Source organism: Manis pentadactyla, chromosome 7 (genome assembly GCF_030020395.1).
Source record: "Manis pentadactyla isolate mManPen7 chromosome 7, mManPen7.hap1, whole genome shotgun sequence".
Taxonomy (NCBI): Eukaryota; Metazoa; Chordata; class Mammalia; order Pholidota; family Manidae; genus Manis; species Manis pentadactyla.
In genome coordinates, this window is record NC_080025.1 from 13,857,278 (window position 1) to 13,884,591 (window position 27,314).

Sequence of the window (27,314 nt, forward strand, 5' to 3'; positions counted from 1 at the left end):
AATGTATTTACCCTGTCTGGCATCCAAGTGTGCCACATATGATAGCTCCTGTTATCAATATTATTGTCCCTCCATTGAGGAGGTGAGCATAGGACTTGTTAAATGCTTGAGTGGGAAGAAGGCAAAAGGGATACAAGAGGGAAAAGTAGATTTTTTTCAAAATATGCCATTTTACTAAAGAGGAATTACCAAATCAACCAAATTACCCCCATGCTTTTCCTTTTGAAATTTAATGTCAGCAGCTTTTTATGAAGGATGAGTGGATAATTTCCATTTCTGCTGTGTGTGTAAAGCACTTTATGGGGGAAGAAAACCTTTCCTTTCCTGCATTCTAGGTTCTTTGGCTGATCTACTAATTAAATTGATGCAAGGCAGACTAATAGGAGAGAAACTGCATACATACGGGAGCCCCAAGGACAGGCAGGCAGTTGAGGCCCGCATGCGTCCTGAGCTGAGGGGAAGCAGGTAGGGACCTGGGGCTTCCAGTGGGTGGAAGAAAAGTCACAGGAAAATGAGAAGAACAAATGTGTGGTAAACATGTTTGCCAAGCCAGACAGATAAAACTTTCTGATAAAAAGCTGTTTTTGGTATAAGCTCTCTCGTGGTGCAGACCCTCTATCTAAATTATTTTCAGCTCTTAAGTATACAGCTCTCCCTGAATCTGTTGGGCCTTGATTGCATTCAGCTCAAAATAATCTTCACGTCAAAGTGGCGTATTTTAGCTCCCCATCAACTTCAACCTGACTCTTTTTTAATCCAGTAAATCATCAGGATTACCCTCTCCTTAATCAATTTCGAAATTCTGAATGAGTGACAGGAAAATGTTCAATGGAAAGGCCAAACACCAGCCATACTTGAGTGCAGAAAAAAAAAAGAATGGAAAGAAAATACGACTTCAGTCTTTTACTGGAAACTGAGTTAATAAGTAAGGATCACAGAGCAAATAGCAAACAACAGCTTGAGTTACATCATAATGAAAAAAGAAATGATGGATTTCCAGTTGAATCTGTTACACAATATGATTAATGAAGCTAACAAGTCACCTATTACACATTAGAAAAACCTCTACGGTTTTTAAAAAAAGAATGACTCGTACAGAGTATAACTGAGGTTTACAGATTAATTTCACAATTTTGTAACTCAGGGAATACATTTCCCTTCTCAAAGATTAATAAACTGACCATTTCATCTTGGCAGCTCTTAGCCTGCCACATATTTTATAACTAAGAGAAAGTTGGTTCCTCTCCATTCTGTGGTTGAAATGACATTTTAATTCACATCTTTATAAGTAAAATTTCATTATCATTAGACTAAAAGCAAAGCGTTAGCTTGACTTTAGTTTCAATTAATCTTCAAGTGAGCATCACCAAATTTAATCAACAGTACACACCAAATTTAATCAACAGTACAAAGATTCTCTGGTTGAGCACAGTAATAAGAATTTTTGAAAAGCAGAGATATATTTTTATAAAGATATATTATTGAATCTTTCATAAAAATTCATACAAATAGAAGGAAAAAAGAGAAAAAAAATCAGACTATTGGGCTTTGCCCTTGAATCTCCTCTTCTAGTTTTCCTTCCAGTTAAACTGATTTCCTCATATATTTGTTTCTGGATTAAAGCCAAAATCAACATTGTCCCTATTTCTAATCAAATAACAGGGAAACAATGACAAGTTCTGGATGTGGCTAGCGGATCCTGAGAGGCAGGGTAGCGGGACCCAGCCCGAGCGGTGTCTCTGACTCATTTCTGACTTCAGGCAAGGTATTTACCATCTCTGCAGTTTTAGCAGAACTGTAATAATACTAATTTATTTTATAGGTACGATATTAAGCATAACTCAAAAACCAATCATTGTCTATTGAGGTTGATTAGAGGGAACACTACCTCTGCAGCTTGGAAAAGAGATTTAGCATTATATCTCATATCCATTTCTGTTCCCATTCCCATTTTAAATGAATTCGATGGGAATTTTATGTACCCGATAGTGTTTGCAGTTTCAATATACAAAATGGAAAATAAAATGGGCCATGGTATAATTTCCACTTCAGAAGTAAAAGCTTGAGAAACGTTTTTCTTGATTTCTATCTCTTTGTAATCAAACTTATTTGGCTTTTTAAGGCTTTCATTGAGTGTAACTTCTTAAGATAAATGACAAAGATACTGTTGTATTCCATTTTCAGAAAAAAAAGAATGAAAGTTTGGAAGAAAATAACCTCAAAGAGTCTCTAAGTCTGTGTTTGTGAGTAAATTTTTAGCTAACTCTCTTACATTAAGCATGTAGTCCATCTGTGAATGTTAACTTATTAAACATGCCTCTTCCAAACTCCTCCAATAACTTTTTCTTCTTTTTGTTTCTTTTATTTTGTATCCTTTCATAATAGTTTGCTTAAGACATACTACAATTTTTGAAATTTTACATGTTACTAACTACTTTGTTTTGCAATTGTGTTTTTTTAAATTGTGCATCAACCATAGAACTTTTCAGGTCTAGACTTAATAATATTTTTGTCTTTAAATTTAATCCAATATAATCAACTAACTTAAAAAAATTTTTTTAGTGGGGTGGGGTAGAAATTGGATTTATAGACTTAGAATAAGTCATATCAAATAATACAGGATATCAAATAATCACCATTTGAAAATTAATTTAGTTTTACAGTAATGAAAAATTTAGAAACAGCCCAAAGCAATAACATTGTAAAAGAAATACAACTAATTTTATAGTGAGGAACTCAATAAACTGATATGGATTTACCACAAACCAGATTTGCAGAAAAATACTGTTTTACTATCACGAATGATGAGATCATATTTACAAAAGATGTGTCTTAATACTTAAACATTTCTTCAATATTGTGGAAGATGGTTAGAATTGCAAATGAAGGCACTGGGAAATTTTTGAGGACTTAAGATATTCTCAGGAATTATTCTAAAGATGATCAAATTAATGTAATGACTTTTAAAGTATATATAATGACATTTGAAAGCCTTATTGTTGAAGGATCTGCTGTACTAGAGGCTGCTTCCTTTCTCTGGGAGAGATCAGATTTGATTATTTTAATGGCAGTGATAGGAAAATTTCAAGACAACAAGAGACAGACCTGCCAAAGGATTTCATCAGCCCTATTTTCTACCAACACACCAGTATATCTGTATGTTGTATTATTTTCCAGAGCACTTTCACACACACTGTCAGTTATACAAGAGCCAGAATCATATATAAGGACACATGTTTTTAAAAAAGCTCTTCAAGTTTTTAAACTAATTTATTCACTTCTGAAATAAAGTACTTGACTCCACAAATAGATAAGGGGGGGTCTATTGATGAACCAAATAAAAATATACTAATGTCAACAGGGAGTGTAAAAGCAAAGTCTGGAAGGCACAGAAATTTCATGAATTTTGCTTCTTGACTCTTGAATATTTTATCTGATAGCTGGAAGTAGATTAAAATAACAAAGATCTGGTTACTATTACAGAAGAAAAATGAGACATTGTTTTCACTACTGGAAAGAAAAAGGAAAAAGTCCAATAAAAATCCATTAAAAGCTAGAGGATATTATGCTCAGTGAAATAAGCCAGGCAGAGAAAGACAAGTACCAAATGATTTCATTTATCTGTGGAGATAAGAACAAAGAAAAAACAAAACAGCAGCAGACTCACAGAACCCAAGAATGGACTAACAGTTACCAAAGGGAAAGGGACTGGGGAGGATGGATGGGAAGGGAGGGTAAGGGGGAAAAAGGGTCATTACGATTAGCACACATAATGTAGGGGGGGGCCACGGGGAAGGCAGTACAACACAGAGAAGACAAGTAGTGATTCTATAGCATCTTACTACACTGATGGACAGTGACTGTAATGGGGTATGTCAGGGGGACTTGATGATGGGGGGAGCCTAGTAACCATAATGTTGTTCAAGTAATTGTACATTAACAACACCAAAAAAAAAAAGAAATCCATTAAAATATATTGGTTCTTTTCAGTCAGAAGAATACTTTGGATTAGAGTCATAGAAAAATGGTACTGTATCATATTTTTATACTAATCTCCCAGATAAATGTGAATATCCTTAGTGAAAGACTGTATATTTTTTTAGACAAACAATTTTCTCTCTCTGAACCTTGTTTCCTCAAGTATGGATGATGTTTGGATGATTTCACTTATTTTCATTATATTTTGACTGTGTTTTCTATCCTTATAGGGTAACATTTTCTATTTTTAAAATCTTTTTATGCATTTAAAAAACTATTTCCTATTTTCTATCCCTTTTTCTTTTGCTTACTTATACAGTAAAATAATCATGCTTGCTTATTTTCTGTATTATTAAAAGGCTTTATGATTATGTTTATGACTACATAAATGAATACATGTTAAGAAATCTCCGTTAAGTGGAAGGGTATTTTTAAAAAATTTTTACTACTTGAACTTTACGATAAATATTTTAATTAAATAATAAATAATTATAAAGGCATAGATGAGAAAATGACACCATAACTGTTATAATTTTGCTCAAGAAATATATTAATTACCAACTGAAAACATGAATCAAACTAATAATTTATTATGAGATAGCTATAGCAATGGCATTAGGCCATTAAGATAGCCAAATTTTAAATATTTTAGGTATTAAGTTTTCAGTTACTTATTTTCTTTGGGGATTTTATAAATCCAAAATCTCTTTGTACAACCACTGTAAGTATCACACATCACAATGTCATATGTGCAAATCAATAAAAACTATTTGAAAATCAACAAAAACTTAGCAAAAGTCATTGTTATTAAGTGCTCTTGGTCATTGCTGGGAGAGGGGAGACGATGGAAGGAATCTGAAAGAGAATTTAATAAACTCAGCAGACAAAAGAATTTAGTCTGTAGTAAGCAATTGTAAAATTACAATAACAGATGCTGGGAGTTGTCTAACATTCTAACTTAAGCTTGTAAGTTTTCTTCTTACCAATTTAACAAATATTTTGAGTACCCCTACTGGGTTGAATTGTGCCCCCCCCAAAATGAAACTTTCTATCCCTTATAAACAGTAACTTCTCAGTCCCTGGCAATCGCCATTCTACTTTCTGTTGCTATGAGTTTGACTACACTAGGTACTTCATGTGAGTGGAATCATATAGTTTTTGTAATTTTGTGTCTGGCTTATTTCACTTGGCATAATAACTTCAAAGTTAGTATTTCATTATATATACATAGCTCATTCTGTTCATCTATTCTTTTGTTGATGGACATTTGGGTTGCTTCCATCTTTTGAGTATTGTGAATAGTGCTGCTATAAACCTTGGTGTACAAATATCTGTTCAAGTCCCTGCTTTCAATTATATCTGCTTTTTATGGTATGGAGGTTTATTTATTTTTCTTCTTAAAATTAGAATGTTTAAATCACAAGTTTACCACAATTTTGCACAGTATTGAAAAATATGTTAACAGAGAGAATTAGCAATAGTTGTAAAGTCTAAGGATAATTGCCTATTCTATTTTGAAAAAAGATAGGTAATTCAGAAGGTGGGCAACACAGCACAAAACATTGACCTTGAAGATGTTTATGATTCAAGTAGGAAAATACTACATGTATTTTGTAAACAAATAGGACAAGCTCAAGTCTTCCATAGAGAACTTTACTTTCTTTGTTGATCATTAGAGATTTCTGCTCGCCATCTCAGCTTTTCTTAGGAAAGATCATTTTTTATTTCCAATGAACTACTATTCAAAATTATTGATGCTTAGTATAGATAACAGTAGGTACATTGACAACCTGTATTATTTTTTCCAATGTGATTTATGGAATGTAATCATTAAAAATAATTGGATTCTTTCTTCTTTCCCAATCCCCCTGCTTTTTTTTCTACCTTTTATTCTGGTAGGGAAAAGGAGGCACCTCTATTGGAGATCTGCTTTATTTTATGAAGATTTGATTGCATATAACAGTTTAAGTGGACAAGATTAGACCACTGGTATAGCTAAACCTATAAGAAAATAAATCTTACAGTGGTAGCATTTGATTGCTATGCCTGATTTGAAAGGTGGAAATGTCTTCATTCCATTTTTATCTCAAGGAAATTATTGTAATTGTAGTGGGAATTTATACTTCTGCAGGTCCTTTCTTCACAAATGGAGTCTTGACAGATGGACCAATGGTAATGACAGAACCTTCCAAGAACTTCCAGGCCAAAGAAACATGAGCACCCCCAGGATCAGAACGAAATTCTGTTGGCTTATAACACCAGATGCCTTTGATTTAGGGTATTCATTCCAACCAGAAATGTTGCTAAATTTGTAGACCTGAGCCCAACACCTGCAAATGCATAGTGTAGGACACCAGGGCATTGTAAATTATGGCTCTTTAGTGCAGTTGGTGTTGGCATTTAAAGGAAATGATTTTATCTTTCATGACCTTAATACAAGCTACCTAGAAATGGTGTTTTAATATAACTTCAAGATTATTCTATCGCTAATTGATAGCAAACCTATTAGTCTTTTTTTCTCAGTTTGCTCATATTTCTGTTTGTTGGCAAATCCTCATCTCACTTTTAGCCCCTCTAAAAGCTCACAGAGGGAGTCTGTTTTTTACCTTAGAAAACATTTTAAATGCCACAATTAAACTTAATTGTCTCTATATTTTAATATAAGCTAATTTGAAAAATATAATTCAACATACTTAATATAATCTGTATATAAAAGCATCTATTAAACATAGTCCCTGGCATAAAGAAGATACCAATATATGCTTGAATTTTAAAGAAAAATAATTACTAAGATAATAGAGTGAAATAAGTTTTTCCTAAGTTGTCACCATAAACTATACCATACAAATGTATAAAAAGATGACTTACTGAAAAAAAGTGGATCTACATGTGCCTACCAGAGCTTTTCTGTAAAGAGTAATTATAATGAGTTCTTGGATTTTATCTGATTCCTTTACCCATTTAACTATTTTATTTATTCAGCACTTCACTTCTTTCTGTACATTTTGGTTGTTTTGTTTACAAGGTTGGATAAAAAGGATAAATCATAGCAGGTAATTATATATTTTCATGGTAACGTAATTGCTTTTACATGGATTTCTGCCCAGTGCTGCCATAGAGAACAACAGGTCCTCAACCATTTCTCTTTAGACCATTAAGTAAATACAGACATGGAATGAAAATTAAAATATGCTTCCCTTCAGAGAGGAAACCTCCCTTAAAAGAAATAAGCAAAATATTGTGCCTGTACGTTTCCTGTGTGCATGAATGGGGCTTGCCAACCGGCGCTCACCGGCTCCTTTGGAAAGGGGCGGCGAGGACAAAGCTCTTTGTTGGAGAATCCCCCAAAGTCAGCCTCTAGAGATCTTTTCTGTGAGGGTATTCATTCCTCCAGAGAGGAATCCAGATCTCTGGCCCAGAAAGGGATGGCAGGAGTGTAGAGCCCGGCTGCTGGTTAAAAGTAGCCTGGGGGTGTCTGCATCTTACAGAACTATGTGTCTCCAGACCTCCGTTGTGCCTATGGCCAAGCTACCTGGAGTCTCAGTGGTTCGCCATCATAGAAAGTAAGCCTCAGTTCTGAGGGGGTGGGAGACAGAGAGTCGTCCAGCCGCTGTGTCTAGGTGAGGGTATGAGTGTACGCTCACCGCCCCCACCCTCCCCAGGCCGGCTGTTGCCTCCAAGCCCCACCCGGGTCTGCACTCTGCAGGGCCACTTCGCTTGCTGCTTGAGGAGTTCCCTGTGCTGCTGTTTGATTCTCAAGTTTCCGCAGCTTTGCCGACACACACTCTGTGTCATCTACAAGCTTGTCGACATTGCATGCCAGCTGGGTTCTCCTCTCCCGTATTCTTCGCCCTTTTCAATTCATACTTGCTCCATTTTTCGTCACTCCTTTTCTCATGGGGTTTTGTGAGAAAGAAAAAAATTCATGTGTTCAATCCAACCAAAAGTCCCTAACTCCTTCCTACCGCTTATTTTCAAAAATACACTCCACCCATTGTGTTCCCCTGACCACGGTGAGCATAGAAAAGGAGGTATCTTACTGCCAAAAGAAGAGTTTCGTGGCAAGGAAATCCCATTTTCCCCTCTGAGAAAGGTTTTCCCTCCTGGGAAAAATATTATGCAGGGGCAATAATTGGACTTTAAGTGGGGTCGCTGCAATAAATTAGATGCTAGGGATACCACTATTAGCAAGGTGTGGGCTTTGCCTTCCAAAACTTTAATTCAAGCAAAATTGTGTGACAAAGGGAAGCAGTTGGAGAAAGACATGTAAAAACCTGACCAAATGATAATTACATTGCCTGGCACAGAGCCTGGAACACAGCAGGCACACAAATGATGTTTACTGAGTGAACAAATGCTATATTGGTCTGTAAATATAGTATGAGGTACAGTGGAGGAAGGAATTAATTTTGTCTTGAGAGGTGGTCTGAAAAGGTTCGTTTTTATAATTAATTACATATGGTTTCATGTATACTTAATTTATATCGTGCTTAACTTCCATTTTAATATATATTTTCACTTCTTCCCGCCAACATTGCTTTATGGAGGCAGCTATGTCTTATTTGCCCACAGCATGCAACCTAGTGCTGAGCAGACAGCTGATGATCAATAAACTCTTGCTTCCATTCCCCAGGACTGCTTCTGCTTTAGGGCAGCGGTCTCCTCTCCTGCCAAGTTAATCTGATGTTCCTTGTAGAAATGCACGATTCAGGAACAAATAAGCCACAGCCGTGTGCAGTAAGAGTGGTTGGTATTCACGGGACAAGGCCCAGTAGGTGGCCCTCTGCACCCCTCTATGCAGCCTGGCTCCCTGTGTGCAGCAGGGACACATACACAGAGAGGAAGACCATGTAGAGTACAGGGTAGGTGGGAAGCCCTCTACTCAGTTGCTAGATCTTCCACTCGCCAGTGCTGTGATCTTAGGAAAGTGACTTAACCTCTCTGATCTACTCATTTGTATGATGAGGAAAATAGTACTTGCCTTATAGAGCTATTTGAGGGTGAAGTATGTTTATGAAACACATAGCACAGTTCAAGGTTGTGTAGTAAAAAGAGTATCAGCCAGAAGTGAAACTGTGTAAAGTAAAATGATACAGTTATATCTACACACAGACTCTTTATTACTCTGAAATGCACAAATTTCATATACTGAGAAAATTCACATTATATTTTGCAGTGCTTCCCAAGGTAGTCATGAATACTATTTGTTACTGAATTTAAGCAGTGCCCCTCCCATTCTGTAACTGTTTTCTGGCTCTAGAAGGATTGAAAACGGGAAACTTTGTTCACGTAGACTAAAAAAATTAATTGCCTGTTAAGTCTTTAAATCATTACTTCCCAACCTTTGCTGGGAGCCTTAAACATTATGAGGCCTGACTACCACCTTTAGACATTTGATTTAATCCCTTGGCATGGAAATTTTTGTAAAGGTCCCCAAGTGGTCATTAAGGATAGCAAGGTTTAGGAACCACTTCTTGAATTATGTAAGAATCGAGTAAGAGTTGTACGAAAAGGACCTAGTGATGACAGGTTCTATAAGAATAAAAATAGCCTAACATCTAATTCAGTTGATTCCAGTTCTTTTTTTTCAGCAGAAACTGTAGGTATAAAATTTGTTTGAAGATTATGCAGCTATTTCTGTCCTTCTAGGCTCCTTAGCTTCTAAAATTCATGAAAATCCACCACTGACAGCACGAGGAGTTCTCTTGAGGATGAGCACAATTTTTCACCAAGACTCACTGCCTCAAGAGTGACTGAAAAAATAATCTCAAAAGGTAGTAAAGTTAATTTTCCTCTACAACTTCAAACAGGGCTTCAAGTTTTCTATTATCTTGGTAGCTTGCCCACATTAGGACATTAAGAAAAACAATGCATATCACCTCCTATTTGTTGCAACCTTTTTCTTTCTTCTTTTAAAAATAAAAGCAGTCTTCCTTACATAAAATGAGTTTCTATTCATTCAGTACTTGTCACATGCCAAAGTATCTAAAAATATTACATCAAAATTGCCACAATTCTGCAAGATAGGGACTATGATTCCTGTTTTACAGATCAGGAACATTTTAGTAAACCGTGTAAGCTGCGTAAGGCCGCACAACTAGGAAGTGACTCAGCCACAATTATGGACCCTGGTCTTTGTGCTTACAGAGCCTGCGCCTCTGTCCTATGAGCAGCACATAGGGCCACCCGAAAAGCCAGACTCCGCTCTCTGTTTTTTCAATTGAACAGGTAACAGTGAGCATCATTCTGTGTGTGGGAAGCCTGGAAAGACCAGGAGAATTTCCTTGGCCACTCTCAGATCAGAGATGCCCTGGAATTGCATCCAGCCTCCCGGATCACCTTGAGTCTGAACCCAACTCTGGACTCATGCAAAATCCACGGTGAATAAGCTTCTGCAATTCTTTTTGTCCATGCAGTTCTTTCAAAGGAGAAAATGGCAAAGATGTTCAGTTTCATCGTTGTTGCCACTACTCTGCTAATGGGCGGGGAAAGCTGGGTAAGCTCATCACAGAACTATTATTATTTCTCAGCCCTGATTGTTATATTTTATCTAGTTGCCTTAGACCTCCATTGGAACTTTGAGCCTCGAGTACCAAATTTAAGTGCGTACTTATGGCTCTTAAAAATGTATTGATGTAGTTTTCATTTATTTGTATGCATTCTGACTTTTACATGCTTCCAAGCTTTATCAAATTAGCACTCAGTTAACATAAAGAACTGCTTAACAGTTTACAAAGTGGGTCCAGTATATTTTTCCTATTTCTTCTGGAATGTCTCAACCTTCTTAGAAATTACAAAATACTGTTCTAGAGGTTGAATTCCAAGTCCAGTGATTTTTTTTTTTCAAAAAAAAAAAACCTATAGTAACTTGTCACTGAAAAAACTTAACTGGGAGGGCAAAATAAAAAAGGTTTGTGGAAGCATCTGCCACATAACAGGTGCTTACCAAGTGCCTTAAATTTTCTTAAGTAAAAATCAGTATTCACAACAAATAAGTACAATCTTTTTTAACTTGCTGGAGCATTTGGGTAGTTACAATAAGGTAGGAATTTAAAACTGTCCACAGTAATTAAAACTGATTTTGGGTTTTCCAATATTGAGCACTATTAGTGTAAACTAAACAGATTATTTGAAAATAATTACAATAAACTCATGCTTTTCTCCATTCATGAATAAAAGGGAGAAAATACTCACTTGCTCAAAGTTTTGGGAAAAGGAAAACTCCTAAGTTTTAAATAAGCTTACTAAAACCATATATACCATGTAATAGAAACTGAACATTCTAGTTCAGTTTTTTATTTTAAAATTGCATAGGCCACTAGACTTAAGAATAAGACAACCAATTTCCCATTATTGGGAAACTGCACAGGATTCCAGACACCACAAAATGTTCTTGCTGTTCATTTTTTACTTGACTCTGACTCAGGGGCTGAGCAAGTAACTCTTTCAGAATGGACAAATCAGGGTGATGAGGATAGAGTATCAAGAGCAAATAAGAAATAGTCCTAGAGAAAAAGCTGGGAGAAATTCAATGACTTGGACCCGGAGATGGGGGTGAAGGTCTCTCCCACCACTTCCCACTCTCCCACATGACTTTTAGTTTTAAGGCTGAATGTTTTTGTTTGCATTATGATCCATCACAGAAAGGCAGTGTACCTCCTTCTTTTATCCCAAATACCATATCTAATTGTGCTGCTTTGATTGCCTCACTGAGGGCAGGGAGCACAGTAGGTCCACATATTTATGGAGGAATATAAGGTAGTACATAAAGACAGGAACAGAAAGTTAGGCAAATAAAAGTTGGAAAATACATCTGACTATAATCAAATGCCTGCTTTAGGAAATCATGTCTGTAAATGTAACATAAGGCAATACACATTAAAATTCATAATTTCTCGGAAGTAAATGTTTACACTTACCACAGAAGATCATGACATGAACTGCAAAGGGAGACATCTTGGTAAAAATGGAAAAGTGGCAAAAATTTGTCATTCGTCCTTTTTTTCCCATTACCCCTAGTAACTCTCTCAGCACTGAGTCAAGAGCAGCTTCTTGGCCACAGAACTTCTTCAACATTCCCAATGCACCATTGCATTTGGTTTATCTTTGGAGAGTTCTCAGATGCCACCTTAGAACGAGCTGGTAAACTGGTGCAATATTTTGGGGGTTTTGCCTTTTTTAGAGGAAATAAGTGACTTAATCAGAAGACTCAGGTTCCTCCCATCCTTTTTGAAAGTAATTGAGGGGAAACAATAAATAAGCAAAAAGTTAAGTGACTGCAGTAGAATTTCCAGCAAGAGATAAATGGGTGAGATTCTCAGGGTCATGAGGGACTAAACTAGCATCTGATGACCACATGTCATCAGATTATAAGCATTCAATCATATTTTTTAAGCATATTAATACCAAAAGGTCATTCAAAAGCTCTGTTTATTTTAGGGATTGACATAGTAATGATGCATAATGATGCTGTAAAGCACTTTACTGTCAAGAAAGCACTTAGGTGGCGTTATATGGAGACTGAGAACAGGGCCCTTGAATTGGATTTGAATACTGACTCCTCTGAACCATTGGAAATTTTTAAGTGAGTTTCCTCACCAGGGTTGGGTCATTCTTCCCTCCTGGAATCATTATGAGGATCAAGTGAGACGGCACCTCTAAAACTCCTAGTCATTCAGATTACTTTATGTAATTGTTTAGTTCAAATCCTTTAGCATAAACCTTAATTTCTTAGTCTTCAAATAAGGAAGAGTATTAGAACTTTCAAGACACTTTCCAGTTAGAATATTATTCTGAAGTGGGAGTTGGGGATGAAAATGAATCATTGGTTTATCCAATTTATCAGGAACATTTATTTTCCAAGAAAATAAGATGAGCATTTTCGTTGCAGGCTCTTGAGAACTGTCTCCAGGAGCAGGCGCGGCTCAGAGCCCAGGTGAACCTGCTCCAGACCCGGGTCAAACAGCAACAGCTCAAGATCACACAGCTTTTGCATGAGAAGGAAGTCCAGTTTCTTGACAAAGGAGAGGAGAATATTGCCATTGATCTTGGAGGCAAGAGGCAATATGCAGGTCAGAATTAATTTTTCTTAAGTATTTCAATAATGTATATCATACACCCATGTGCAATGATGGTCCTGGTTATTTGATCACCTCCAGTTTTGCTAAAGAGCTTTTCTTATTCCAGTAACAAGCAGCATGAAGAATTATACTGAATTTAAATGTCTTATACCATATTTTATCCTTTTCTCTATTATCCTTTCAGAGGATATTTAGTATTAATGTTACATATCTGAAAATTTCTATAGTTTAATAAGAGATCAAGACAACAGATTGTTTAAATACCAGTATGCAAATGGCAGGATATATGTAGGAAACTTTACAGTTGGGATTTGTTTTCGTGTATCATTTCTTGTTACATTTATACAGTTTCCCTTTATTTCATTTATTCAGACCCTGATTGCCTTAGGGTAGTAAATAAAGCAATAGAATAAAAGGGCAGGGAAGGAAAAAGAATAAGAATTATTTAAGAAAATAAGAGTCAGTTTTATGTGTATATTTTATAGTTGGTAATTTTCCTTTTGATTAAGCCAGTGTTTCCCCCAGACACTAAATGATCATAAACTATCAACATATTACATACATCACTGCACATATCATTATTTCCAATGAAAACTATTTGCCTGACTTCCTCCAGGCATCTTTTAAATTAAAACAAACAATAGTCGTCAGAATCAAAAGAATGCCATCTAGAGCCCTTTGTTCAGATGTCTTCTCTAGCTACTGCCCTGATGTATCATAATTTCTCTGTTTATGAGCCTCTCTTGGTCAATGAACTCGGCACTTTGTAAGGTCAGGGATGATGCTTCGTGCACTCTTTCCTCCCTATTGGCTATCAGGGTGGAGCCTCATGTTTATGAATAAAACCAAGGTAGTACATCGAGAGAGGAAGGGCAACATACGCAAACCTAAGTGGAGAAATGTACCCGACTATAACTGAAAAGTTATAGGGGCCAAAGAGATGCCAAGCTGATGAGAATAAAAACATCTTCATTTTGTGTTTCTAATTATTCCCCAGGGTAGGATGTAAGAGTTAGGAGAATCTTAGAACCTATGCTTCAATAAAATGCTCCCATTACCACTCTAATCCTAATTCTCTAATAGGAGAGATTAGGTAAAGATCCTAATTTTTTCTGTCTTTATCAAAATCCTAATCTCTTTCTAAATGACTGTTTGTCCAGGGCTCCTGACCCTCTGTTGTCCAGCAGAGTCCTTGGAGTCCTACTCCCTTCTCCCTTTTAGGGGTCAGAAGGAGGCCAGAGCCACTGGCCATGACAGTAGGCCATGGTATAGGGTGAGGATGGTCCCTGGCCCTGGAACATGGAACAAAGAGGAGCCAATGACAGCGTGGATAAAAACAGGCGTGGGAAACACAATCATGGGGCAAAGAACCAGGAACTGGAAGCTAAGAATGGAACTCCAGTGATGCTAAGGCAAGCCAGCGAAAGAAAGCTCAGGGAACAGGGGGCCAGGAAGCAGAATCAGTAGTGCCGGGTACAGTCCAGGTACGCTAAACATTACAATTCCTAAAGAGTTCCCGAGCCTTTGAGCTTTGCATTAGCCCTTTTCTCTATCTGGAAGGTCTTCTCTACTCAATTCCTTCTCCCTGGGCTGACTCCTCCTATTCGTCCTTCAGATACCCGTTCAGCACTTAGGAAAGTTTTCCTAATGCTGAAGTCTGGGTTAGGCACCACTTCGATGCACTCCAAAAGCACCCTTTACTTTCCCACCTTAGCACTTAACCTGGCGTATCATCATCGTAAGCTTTACCTTGTCTCCCCAGCTAAGGGAGCTGACCTTATATCGTCAGCACCAAGCATGGTGACTGCCGTACACTAGATGTTCAACACATATTTTTAAAGGTTTAATTGGTGGAACAGACCTGGTCAGAGAAAGTGAGGATAAACACTTCAAACAGACCCATGGTGTTCAAACAAGATAGTTATTTGACTAGCAACTAGAGAGGAAGGCAACAGGGTGGCTATTCGAAGTAGGAATATACAGATATGTGATTCCCAAGGTAGGTACAAAACTGATGTCAAGGGCGAGGATGGATGAGTGAGGGGAGTACCATCATTCCAAATTCCCACCAAGTGCAAGATCCAGGGTATCTATTCAAACCCAATCTGAGCAGGTTGTTAGGTTGTTAACACAGATTCAGGTACGATATAGTGGCAAGAGGCAGGCAACTGGATGATTGTTACCGGCACTGTGCAATCCAGTCATGGGAAAACAGGTTCAAGAGCTACGACTCTGATCTCTGTGTTGAGAGCTGGGAGCTGACCTTAGGAAGTAAGAGGTCACCAAGGAGTAATGCAAGATGTCAGTTACCAGAAAATTAAAATACCAAGGTCAGTGGGACTGACTGTATAAGCAGGAGTCAGATATTAGAGTCGTAAGGACAAGATCTAGACAAACCACTGTAGGGTATGTGTGTCTTATAACATTATAACACATATAATGATTTAGATGATAGACATTTTCTGTTGTTGGATATCAAGGCCAAAAAAAAAGGCCCAGAAGTCAACAGATCTGTGTTTAATATTCTTCACACATAGTATAAACATGAAGAAGGAATAAATATGAAATATAAATATAAATATAAATATAAATATATGAAGTATCTAGTTCAGTTGTACTTTATTTTTCAAAATATAAGCAAATAGTATTAGAGGGTCTACCAAGGGTATACATTTAATAGTTAAAATACATAACACATAAATTCTAAAAAAATACTCTACTATATATTAACATATTTAAGATAATATATAAAGCATATGAGAACTTGCTCACACCAAAGTATACATTTTTGGTTACCTTAATTTAAAAAAATAGTCATGTATGTTATCTGTAGAAATATAAATTTCTTTGTTCCTATTTACAAGTTACTACATTACTAAGTAAATTAATTATTTTCTGAATTCTAATTCATCTTATGGTAGAAAACACCTAATTAGATACAACCCAGCAATTTTCGCAAACAATGCACAAACCACATGATTTTTATACAACATATCATTAAATGTATCTGTTTTTTAAGCATTTGGGTGCTATTGAATTATGTACCTACATTAAAAGATCACAGTACCAAATTCACATTAATTGGCCACGATCACAACAGCCTGTGACATTGATGCTGGGGTTTTTGTTCCAGGAGTCGAAGAATGAACTTCGTGAACGGACAAGGCAGGAGATTTACAGAGTGTTTATTCAGATACAGAGAGAGAGAGAGAGAGAGAGAGAGAGAGAGAGAGAGAGAGAGAGAGAGAGAGAGAGAGCTTTATTCAGGATAAGAGAAAGTATGGAACTCCCCGCAGGTGCAGGGAGGTGCAAGGTTGCCGCTTGGGGTCTTGGTGTCTATAGGGTTTTATGCTTGCTGCAGGGGGACTTTGCTATAGATTCACCTGGAACGCTAGTTACGTTTTAACCTATCTCTGTGAAGGTTTCCCAGATACTCTATTGTAAGCTAATGGGCCTACGCGACTATAAGCAATAAACTGTTCTATACCACTGGGTCCCGATGGGGAAAAAATTGTTACATTGTTCCAATTTCAAGCACCCTGTTTTGTAAGACTTTGTGCTTTTCCGGGGCCCACAGCTACTCTAACTGGGCAGGAGTTACCCCTGTTGCCACCCTGTCTCAAGATCACAACTGTTCAGCCGACAGGCCCCTGGTTTAACCATGTACCCTCCTGCAGGGCCCCAGTGTTTACAAGGCAGTATGTGTCGTAGTTGCAGTGTAGACACTGAAGCCTTGTTTCAAAAGTTTGAAATTCCAGCTGTTCGTCCTGCTAGCTGTGGCCTTTGGGCAAGTTACTCAACCCTGTATGCTTCTTAATCCTTACCTGTAAGATAGGAATGATAAGTATGTTTCTTTGTTGTAAGACTGAGTGAGTTAACACAGGTACCATGATTACAAAAGCATTTACTACAATAGAAGTGCTTAGTGAATGTCAGCCATCTGTCCCGATTATTACATGGTCTCTCGCTAGGTTTCAGAGGAGAGATCACTCTGCCCACCCTACAAGAATAACTGCTCTCTCCGAGGAAATAACTTCCTTTCTCCCCTTCTCCCTATGTCCGCCGGGGTGAGACTGGCTGCAGCGGGTCAGCTCGGGGCTCCCTCCAGGCGAGGGGAGGGGCGGCTGCGCTCCAGCGTTTCCCCGCGCCTTGCAGAGGGCTGGCTGGGCTCCGTGGGCCTTTGTTCCCGCCTAGAAGCTGGGGCTTCATGCCTTTGGTTCTCAGCTTTGAGCTCAGCGCCATTCTGGGACGAGAGGAAAAAGCCCTTTTGGCAGGCTGTCCGATCACTTCATGAAGTTAAAAATTCAGCTTTCCAACAGGGCTTGCTTTTTGCATGATCAGGGAAAGTATTCACGTCACCCCGTTTCACACAGTGTTTGTCAAACAGGCAGGAAGCCTTGGCCTCACTCTATTATGTAACTGCCCAAACTCCGCCCCCACTCTTTTGTTTTTTTTAACTGTGAAAACAGAGCTGTCTAATCCTGTCCTTAGCCGGGTTATTCTCCAAGGAGTTGAGTGGGTTGAAACATTTTGAAAAATCATAGTTTTAAATATTTAGCTAATATTTTTACAACCTACATTGTTAGAACTTTTGCTATCACAGTGTGCGTCTATTAAGCAGACAATTAATGGTGCTTTTCTGATGTTTATTTATTTGTTGGCTGTGTTTTTGTTTTGAAGTTGGAAATTTTCTCTGGATCTGAAGTTGTGTTGGACATTTTTTCTCTGGGAAGAAGGCAAAAAAATTAAAAACACAAACTCAAAGTTGGCATAAAATAGAAACAACTAGAAAATATTGGCTGAAAACTCCATATTCACAAAGTCTCCCAGAGGCAAATGTTATAGCTAATCATTTCCATATTTTCCCGGAAAACAGTCTGAACCCTGTGGGTCTTTACTATTCAGCTCTTTGGTAGGAGATTAAATGTAAGCAAAGAGCTCCTTTCCTAACAAGGTTATAATCTGTTTAAAGAAAAGAGTTATACAATATACTTGACTGCAAGATGTAAGCTTTTAAACACTGAACTAACTTTAGATCATCATTTTCCCATCGTTTTTCTTCTTAATTGACAACACGATTTTAAAAAATTAATCCAGCACATATAAAGAATACTTGGGCTTCTAAATCTCAAAAATAAGTATATGAGTAAACTCTAAATCATTACAAAGACAGCCATCTCACCAAAACAGTAGTACATGATTGGTCTCAACCTAGGGAGGGCTTTAGAAAGTGACAGAGATTCTTTCTTTTCCCTTCTAATTTCTATTGCCTAATCGATCTATTTAACATGTGGGATATTTGCTATAAAACAGTTATAGACAAATTGTCATCAAAACAATGAAAATGAAGAAAGAAGTGAAACATATGTAAAAATGGAATTATCAAATCATGAACAGAAAATGTTTTTTAAAAAGGAACGATACCAACAAAGTGGGGTAAGGGTAAAATATGAAATTTTTTTTACCCTGTAAAAAAAAGTGATTTTAATTTTTACTTTTTTTTTTTACTCAATTTTTACTTTATACTTTTTACTTTTGAGTATTTTTACTCAATTGTTACTTTATACTTTTTACTTTTTACTTTTGAGTATTTTTACTCAAAAGTCTGTGACCAGGTATTCTTGAGACCATCTTTTTATAGTGGCCACTACTTCAACCAACCCAAAACAAATCTTCCTGGGCATCTAAACAATACTGAAGTCCATACTTGCTGTATTCTCTAAATCTATACAGATCAGCCTAGATGAGGTCTAGGGGATATCAATTTATCCCACCCTCAACTGATATAAGAAACATATTACCTTTTGGTGACAAATAGGTAACTATGTTTGCTTCTACAGTCAAAGAAATACCACGGCAAAGAGGCATGCAGGGATAAAAAATAGAAGCTTGCAGTTTTTAACAAAAACATTTAAGAATGCATGGATTTTTAGAAATTTCAGTGGGTTAGTGAAAAATCTGGTGGGAGGTTATAAGAATTTAACAAGAAGATTGGTATTTTTGAGTTCATTTCCAGATGTTCAAAATGATTTCTAATGCTCTAAGTTAAGAGAATTCATATTAAATAATTTGGTATTATATTTCTATGTTCATTATAGCTTCATAGGAGAGAGAAGTTCCACATTCTGTCTGGTAAAGCTAAAAGTTCCACTTCAATATACTGTATTTAACTGAACACATACCATTTTTTAAATTGTTTTCCACAAAAATCAGACGTGAGAAACCTGATGCCTATTATTATACTCCTTTCTTTCCATGATCATATCAAGGAGTCAGGTGATAAGTACTAGAAAAGGACGTATGACTTTCCTAATATCTACTGGAAGATGTACAAGATGCAATTTTAAAAAGTTGTTTATCTGTATCATGTGTTTGTCTCCATTAGTATTGAGTACTCTTATTCAGAGGTGCCTAGGAAAAAAAAAGCCACATAATAAATGTTACTTAATTTTTTTGCAAGCAGATTGTTCAGAGATTTTCAACGATGGATATAAGCGCAGTGGATTTTACAAAATCAAACCTCTTCAGAGCCCAATGGAATTCTCTGTTTTTTGCGACATGTCTGATGGAGGAGGATGGACTGTAATTCAGAGACGATCTGATGGCAGTGAGAACTTTAACAGGTGTGCTAATTATGATGTAAGGATTTATTTGGAATAGCAAATACAAGATTTATGATAAGTTCAGCATTTTTATTACATCCTGAAGTCTATAATTACAAAGAATTTCACTCTCTCTAAGTAAGAACACTGAAAGTGCATTAACTAATCAAGAAAATATTGGGGGTGGAGGTGGGGGGCTAGGCATCTTGGGTACGGCAAAGGTCCACTTGGATTTTGCTAAAATCAGCTTTCACTTTAAATTCTTTAGAAACTGGAAAGACTATGAAAATGGCTTTGGAAATTTTGTCCAAAAAAATGGTGAATATTGGCTGGGTAATAAAAATCTTCACTTATTGACTGCACAAGGTAAGGTTTACCTGATATAAAATTCATTTGAAATACAATAAAAAGAACACTAAAATATTTTTCACTAAATCATAGGCAAGGGAATGAATTCAGTAACTACTATGGATTGAAGATGGTAATGATCCCTTGTGAGCAATAATGCCCTTTGTAAAACAAGGCTTCTTAAAACTAGGAATAGAGGAAAAGAAACTAGATGTGGGCTGGGTTTGGGGCATTTCTCATATATATTTTTTCTATTTCTGGAAAGGAAATGTAATGTCATAATCATTCTTTTTGTCATGCTTTGAGTCCCTCAAAGCATATATACTGCATCAGTTATCTATTGCCACAGTAATACTGTGTAACAAGCCACTTCAAAGTCTAGTGGCTTAAAACCACAGCCATTTATTATTTCCCACAAATGTACCGGTTAGCTGGGTGGTTTTGCTGATCAGGGCTGTGCTCTACTGATCTTGGCTGGGCTTTGCTCACAGACCTGTGATCAACTTCCTAGTCAGCTGGAGGCTGGCTGCTGTAGATTGGCCTCAAAGGGAATGACTCGGTTCTGCTCCGTAGGGTTTTTCATCTTCCAGGTAGCTAGCTGGGACTTGTTCTTACAGCACAGGCAGAATTCCAAGAAAAGGGGGTAGAGCGCACAGGTCTCTAGAGCCTGGGAACTGGCGCACAGTCACCTTCATTGCCTTCTGTTGGTGAAAGCAAGTCACAGGACAAGCTCAGATTTAAGGGGAAAGAAAATAGACTTAGTGGGAAGAGTTACAGAGTCACATTGCAAATTGGAGGAATTGGGCTGTTTTTGCAGTCAAATAAATAGTATCCTGAATGTCCTCATTTCGGTCCCCCTTTCATTTTGAAAAATTTCAAACATAAAGCAAAGCTGAAAGTTTCAACCTACCACCTAGATTCTACACTACTTTACTGTGTTTTAAAATTGTTTTAATCACATATCTATCCATCATCCATCATCCAGTTTCTTTATTTTTGACACAGTTTAAGTAAATTGCAGACATTTGTAGAATTCCCTGTGTATACTTTTACGTGGATATCTTTAACTAGAGTTCAGTATTTGTCTAAAATATCATTAGTTCGATAACAATTTTGCCAAGCTTCTCTTTCCTATGTTTTTTTGCTCCAATCCATTGCCTCCCTTACCTTGGTTGTGGTCTGAGATTAGAGTCGGCCCCACTCAGGTCTGAGGCAGAATGTTTCTTCAAAGGCAATTGTATTACTCAAGAAAGCATGTTAAATCACAAAGGCAATGCATTAAATGTAAGAGCAAGGGTTTACTTGTTCCATCCCAGTTAAGGAAAGCATTTGGTATTTCTGTCTTCATAATAGTCAATAGGATTATAATTGTAGGGATCTTTGAGAGATGAGAATAATAACTAGAGAGACTGGATGATCTCAGAAGCTTAATACTTTGTCCTTCTTGTAATCAATGCTCTCTAAATTTTTATAAGGTTTCCCTTTCTTCAATGTATTTATTATCCTGCTTTTAAATATTTTATAATATACATACCAGCTTCTGTTTCTTTCCCATGTTAATATTTAATCTGGTTTCATATTGAAACTATGGAAAGCCCAAGAGGTAACCCTTGGCTCCTGATAAAAACACAAAATTCAAACACTATTGCAAAAATTATTACCAAGTGCTTATTTGTCCTGATGCACTTTGCCAACACATCTGCTTCCCCTTCATGTTTTGATTGGTCTTGAGGTAGGCTATTCTAATGGTAGCAAAAATGTATTTATCAGTTCAAGGCTTAACAGCTACATATCACATCATCCCAAGGAAAAATAGTGGCTTTGTCCCTGCATTCTTTAATTATGAAAGCAGTTAAGGCTCAGAAACTGCCTTTGAAAAATAGCTCTATCCCCATTACATACATTTTGACTGGAAGTGTTTGCAATAAAATTAATTTAGAAATGGTCTGTAATTGCATCGTTATCTACATATCAACTGTAAGTATATTCAGATGGTTACCTCAAAAGTTGAGATTAACTGTATCTCTCTTCTGTAATACAAAGTATTTCTTTAGGACAGTTAACTTTGCTTGTCTTACTGCTCCCATGTGCAGTCTCTGAGCTCACATAACCTATATAGCCTTTCAATCAGGTTGGAGGGGCCTCTTCTGGAACCCCATTCCATGGGACAGCTCCACGGGAGGAAAAGCCTGTGGGGCCAAAGTACCAAGGCCAACAGGAACCCACACGCCTCCCAGACTAGCTCCAGTAATGGGGAGTCCGGCCTTCCCTGCCCAGACAGCCTTGAGTTTATTTCTAGGACCTGTTCAGCCTCTTCTTCATCTGCCCCCAACTAGGAAGACTGTGCTCTGGACTGAGCACCCCTGAGCCTGAATGGAGGTGAAGGAACAGCTTTTACTATGGGTGTAAACAGAGCTTGAAGGTGCAGCCTGGAATGTCCACAAGTGTGGACAAGGCCCCTTTCTGTGCATGATGGAGATAGAGATAATGATGGGAACAGAAGGGACGCAGACCCTAGACCAGGCCTGCATAGTGGGGCCCAGCAGCTCTCTCTCCAGGGCCTCCATGTTCTGGCTTGGAACCCCAGGGAGACTAAGACTGTAAATTCAAACCCAGTCTTACAGGTCATTGTGAAATTTTATCACATTAGGAGGATAGAACATATATTATTTAACAATTAGTTTGATTGATAACTCCTGTGTTCCTGACAGTAGTTCTGTTTCCAAAAAAAGAATAGTCTGTTGTTTGCAAATCATGGGTCAACAAAGAAGAGAGACGTACTTGACTGTACCAACTCTTTCAGTCATTGTTCATTTTTAAGATCACTGTTCTTACTGGAAGTAAGAAAAAGAGGACAAAAATGTTTAAACTTCTAAAAACTTCTGTTCCTTCACTGTTAGATTTCTTAATCTATTAATTAAAAATGAGTTTTTTTCTGTTGTTCTTTGCCAACTCACTTGCATTAGCTTTTACCTATGAAAGATTGAATAGAAATTTTCTACCTATAATGCCGTGTCTCTAATTTTTTTCAAGTAAAGTACACAATCAGAAGTTCATGTTGTAAATACGATGAAGTCACTGTTTATCCTTTGAAAACTGACTCATGGCAGAAGGAAATGGTCTAAGTAAAACAGAGCTATGAATTGTTTTTAAACCTCGGTAGGTCAATGTCATATCACACATTTTTAAAAACTACAATTTTTTTTTTTTCAGGAGACTACACTTTAAAAATAGACCTTGCAGATTTTGAAAAAAATAGCCGTTATGCACAATATAAAAATTTCAAAGTTGGAGATGAAAAGGTACTAAAATTTTCAAATAAGGAACACTATGAATTAATGTGTAAAATATACAATAGAATCCCTGAAGTCAGTGGAAACAAAAATATGCAATAGTGCATCTGCTCTTATTTATTAAATAAACATTGAAATAGTGACAACTGATCGTGGAAATTGCCTCTTTTCCTTTAGAATTCCTATGAGTTGAATATCGGAGAATATTCTGGAACAGCTGGAGACTCCCTTGCAGGGAATTTTCATCCTGAGGTGCAATGGTGGGCTAGTCACCAAAGAATGAAATTCAGCACATGGGATAGAGATAATGACAACTACGAAGGGAACTGTGCAGAAGAAGATCAGTCTGGCTGGTGGTTTAACAGGTTGGACATTTTATAAACATAATTGTACTGGTGTTAGTGATACCTCACTGGTGGGCTTTAATTATAATATATGAGTAATGTTGATCTTCTTTGTAATACTGGTATTATTAAGTAATCATCCTTATTAGAATTCTTCAATGATGACATATTTTTTGGTGACTTGTTCATTGTGGCGTTAGTAAAGCTTGAAAGATAATGTCACAGGAGCAAATCAAATCAGACTTTTACAGAAACTATTTGCAAATGAATTATGGTGAGTGGTCATAAGTAGTAGGCTATAAACTGACATGAAGAAATAGGGAGTATTATGTACAGGAAAAAGATTTTCAGTATGTTAATAACTAGCTAGCTTATCATCTTCTATCATGCAAAATGGCCATGTTATTGTAGTAAATTCCTCTATGTACTATTACTTTTCAATCACTGTGACTTTCATTAAATCATTAACTTCAAGCTCCTCCCAGTGCAGAAATCTCCTCTACAATAATTCTGAAACCTGATTCTACCCTCTGAATACTTCCGTGTTAGTTTATCAGCAGGCTTATTCTATTTTTGATTGTATTTTTTTCCTTTGATTTATTTTTGATTGTAAGTTCTTCCTTTTATTAACTTGAAATCTCCCTTCGTATACCTCACCAGATTTTTCAGTATGTCTAGAGAATTGTCATTCTTTACAACATAATTCTTCAGGCACTGAATAAGAAGATATTTATTGTATTCCTCAGTATTTTCTCTTCTCTAGGCCAGATATTCCCGATTAGCTGTTTTTCACTTGAGATGGTTTCCAGACAGTTCCCTTTGTTATAATGACAAATTTAAGGCAGGAATGGAAACTTCATGTAGTCTTCCTTAAAAGTAACCTGACGGGTTTGCTGTATCTGCAAAGCACATGCGCTGAAACTCTTGGGCCGTGCGAACTTTGAACATCTCTGTAGGAGACCGGACCACCTCAAAATACCTGGACATTTAAAATTTCCATTATAGAATCTTTAGTAAGTGAGTATTTCTGGAGTGTCAGGCTTTCAATATAATTGAGAACTGAGAACTATCCATTTAAATTCCACAATCCAAACTTTACCATTTTTTGTTATATAAGTTCTTTTAAAGCATTTTAGAAGCCCCCATCTTATTAAGTGGAGATACATTTCCCCTAAAATCAGGAGAGTCCTCATTACGAACATCAGTTATTGTGATGTGCTAATTTTAGAGCTGTGGATCTGATGTACATACAGCTGGTAGTAGTGACATGGTATGTCAAGCTGAATCTAAGCAGTGTAAAAGCAGTGTTTTCTCTGGATTTTGTTTTCTTAAAAGTTTGAGTCCATTTAATTTGGGGTCATTTGTGAGGGAACGGGAACACAGCAGTGAGAAAGAACAGAAAAACAAAGTTGTCTTTTCTTCTTAGCATATCAAAGATGATGATGATCTTTTTCCGGGTGGCTTTCTTGTTTTTTTAAAAAACCCTCTTCATCACTTTCTCTTCCTCCTCCTTTTTCTCCCCTTGCCCTTCTAAGTTGACATTATGTAAAAATTGTCAGGCTTATGTAAAACTTACTGGTAATTCACCAGGTTGCAAGCATCCCTTAATGTTTAATTTCCATCAAAATTCCATAGACAGAAGTAACAATTGTATTGGTTAATAATAGCATCAAAACCATTTACTTACCTTGTTGATTGGCTTGTACTGGGCCTGAATGACAACTGGCACATTCATTAACATGAGAAAATAGATTATTTACTTGCCTTTAAAGATAGGGGTTTAGAGAGGTCAATGAAAAGCAGTTCAGTAGCGAGAGCCACCCAAGAAGTCTACATTGTCCTTGGAGTCAAAGGTAGATGATCCGGTGGTACAGGTGGAAAATCAGAAAAGCTGGAGAAAAAAATCAGTTGTTCTACAAGCCTGGTGCTGCTTCTTCCATGCCTGGTACTGCTGTAGTTTAACTCTGTCACCGTTCCTTCTTCTTCTTTTTTTCTGTCTCATAGATCTTCTAATTTACTTGAAATGGTGCACTTCATACTTATTACCCACCTACCAGACATTCTTTCTCGACATAGCAAACCAGTCACCGGGCGTTGTTTCCCCTGCTTTGCTGGGATAGCGTCTCAGGTGATGTTCTTCACCAAGGGAGCCCCAGCCATCTCCCAATCTAGTATCCAGTTCAGGCTATTCTGGAAACTGAATGATGCTGGAAAATTGGTCCCAGAATAGCTAAGGTTTCCTATGCTGACTGTATAGTCAGTTTCCCAGTGGGATTCAAAGCACAGACCAAATAAAAAAGTACATGTAGTAGATAGCTCTTGGAAAACAGAGATATACTAAGATATGTGTGCTGGAGAAAATATGGAGTATTTTCTTCTTCCACATTACTTTGCACACAGTTTTGAAAATACAGTTGGCTCTTGATACTTGCAGATTTAGCAATCATGGTTTCGATTAGTTACATCCATTTACATTAGAAGGACTGTTAGGATGGTCACCAGGAACGAACTACTGGGCAAGTGATGCAAGCTGACCGCTCAGCATTTGTGGGTGAATTATATGCTTTCTTGATTCAATAATTTCGGTGCTTTCCGTAGATTTTTCAGAACTATCCCTTGTGAATGTTCTCCTTATATCCTAGGTCTGACTCTGACATGTTTTCATTTGGTTGATCAATAAAGAAATATGTGGTAACTCACTTCATAACAGCACACAGAAAATTATCACATATTCTTAGTTTATACATATCAGGGACAAAATTTACCCATCCCAAAGGAGAAAGGGGGACATTTAAAAATACATGATATAACCTTACCAACTTACCTAGATTGGAGCATTACATGTAAAAAATTAACTCAGCAACTCAGACGAATGATTATTGGTTGATGGCTAGGAAAACTTCAAATGGTGGTTTAGGTTTTGTTTCCCACCCTTGAGGTTAAAATAATTGATATTCTAGCAGTTTTCAAAAAGGAGGAAGGGAGTTTGAAGTACAAAAGCTAACCCTTGGCAGCAGATAGATGAACGTGTAAGTGCAAATTATCCAGGGAAGCTGGCAGGAGAGCCCCATGCCACACCTTGCTTTGTTAACCCACACCGCTCTTACAAAGGCATTTGCTTGTTTCCCTTTCTTGTGTAGAGGTTGTTAAGAACAGAAATGCTTCTTTTTCAGTAAGTTGCAAGTGTCTTGGGTTGTATCCTGAGATATGACACTAAAACCCATCTGTTTAAAACCCAACAGTTTAAAGACCCATCTGTTGTAAAATAATCACTTGGCTTTGGAAAATGATAACTATTCCTTTGTTCAAAAAATGACAAAATTCATAGTTAAAATGTTTTTGATGGTTTGCTAGCAAAATGGTTTCAGGATATTTTTCTAGTTTGATTTTTCCCTGTTTATATTTCTCCCACTAGGTGTCACTCTGCAAACCCGAATGGCATTTACTACACTGGCCCCTACACAGCTAACACTGACAATGGGGTTGTCTGGTACACCTGGCATGGATGGTGGTATTCTTTGAAATCTGTGGTTATGAAAATCAGGCCAAATGATTTTATTCCAAACGTTGTTTAACTGTCCCTGTCGGGCTTTCCTTTCTGTAACTCATCTTGGTTTAAAGTGACTTGAAAAATAGTAAATCTGAAAATATAGACATATGATGATGGCA

At 37.1% G+C, this 27,314-nt stretch overlaps 1 protein-coding gene across 2 annotated transcripts; it reads left to right on the plus strand.

The window, feature by feature from the left end:
* The first annotated feature begins 1,631 nt into the window (after positions 1-1,631).
* FGL1 (fibrinogen like 1) lies at positions 1,632-27,314 on the plus strand. 2 transcript variants are annotated; one of them, XM_036894151.2, is made up of 8 exons: positions 1,632-1,765; positions 10,395-10,474; positions 12,869-13,049; positions 19,522-19,681; positions 19,929-20,026; positions 23,222-23,310; positions 23,479-23,666; positions 27,061-27,314. In XM_036894151.2, exons 2-8 carry the CDS (start codon positions 10,412-10,414, stop codon positions 27,218-27,220), a joined length of 939 nt encoding a protein of 312 aa, XP_036750046.1. In that variant the 5' UTR covers positions 1,632-1,765; positions 10,395-10,411; the 3' UTR covers positions 27,221-27,314. The 2 variants fall into 2 exon arrangements, with proteins under 2 accessions (XP_036750046.1, XP_057361088.1); XM_057505105.1 differs by lacking the exon at positions 1,632-1,765 and adding an exon at positions 9,656-9,752.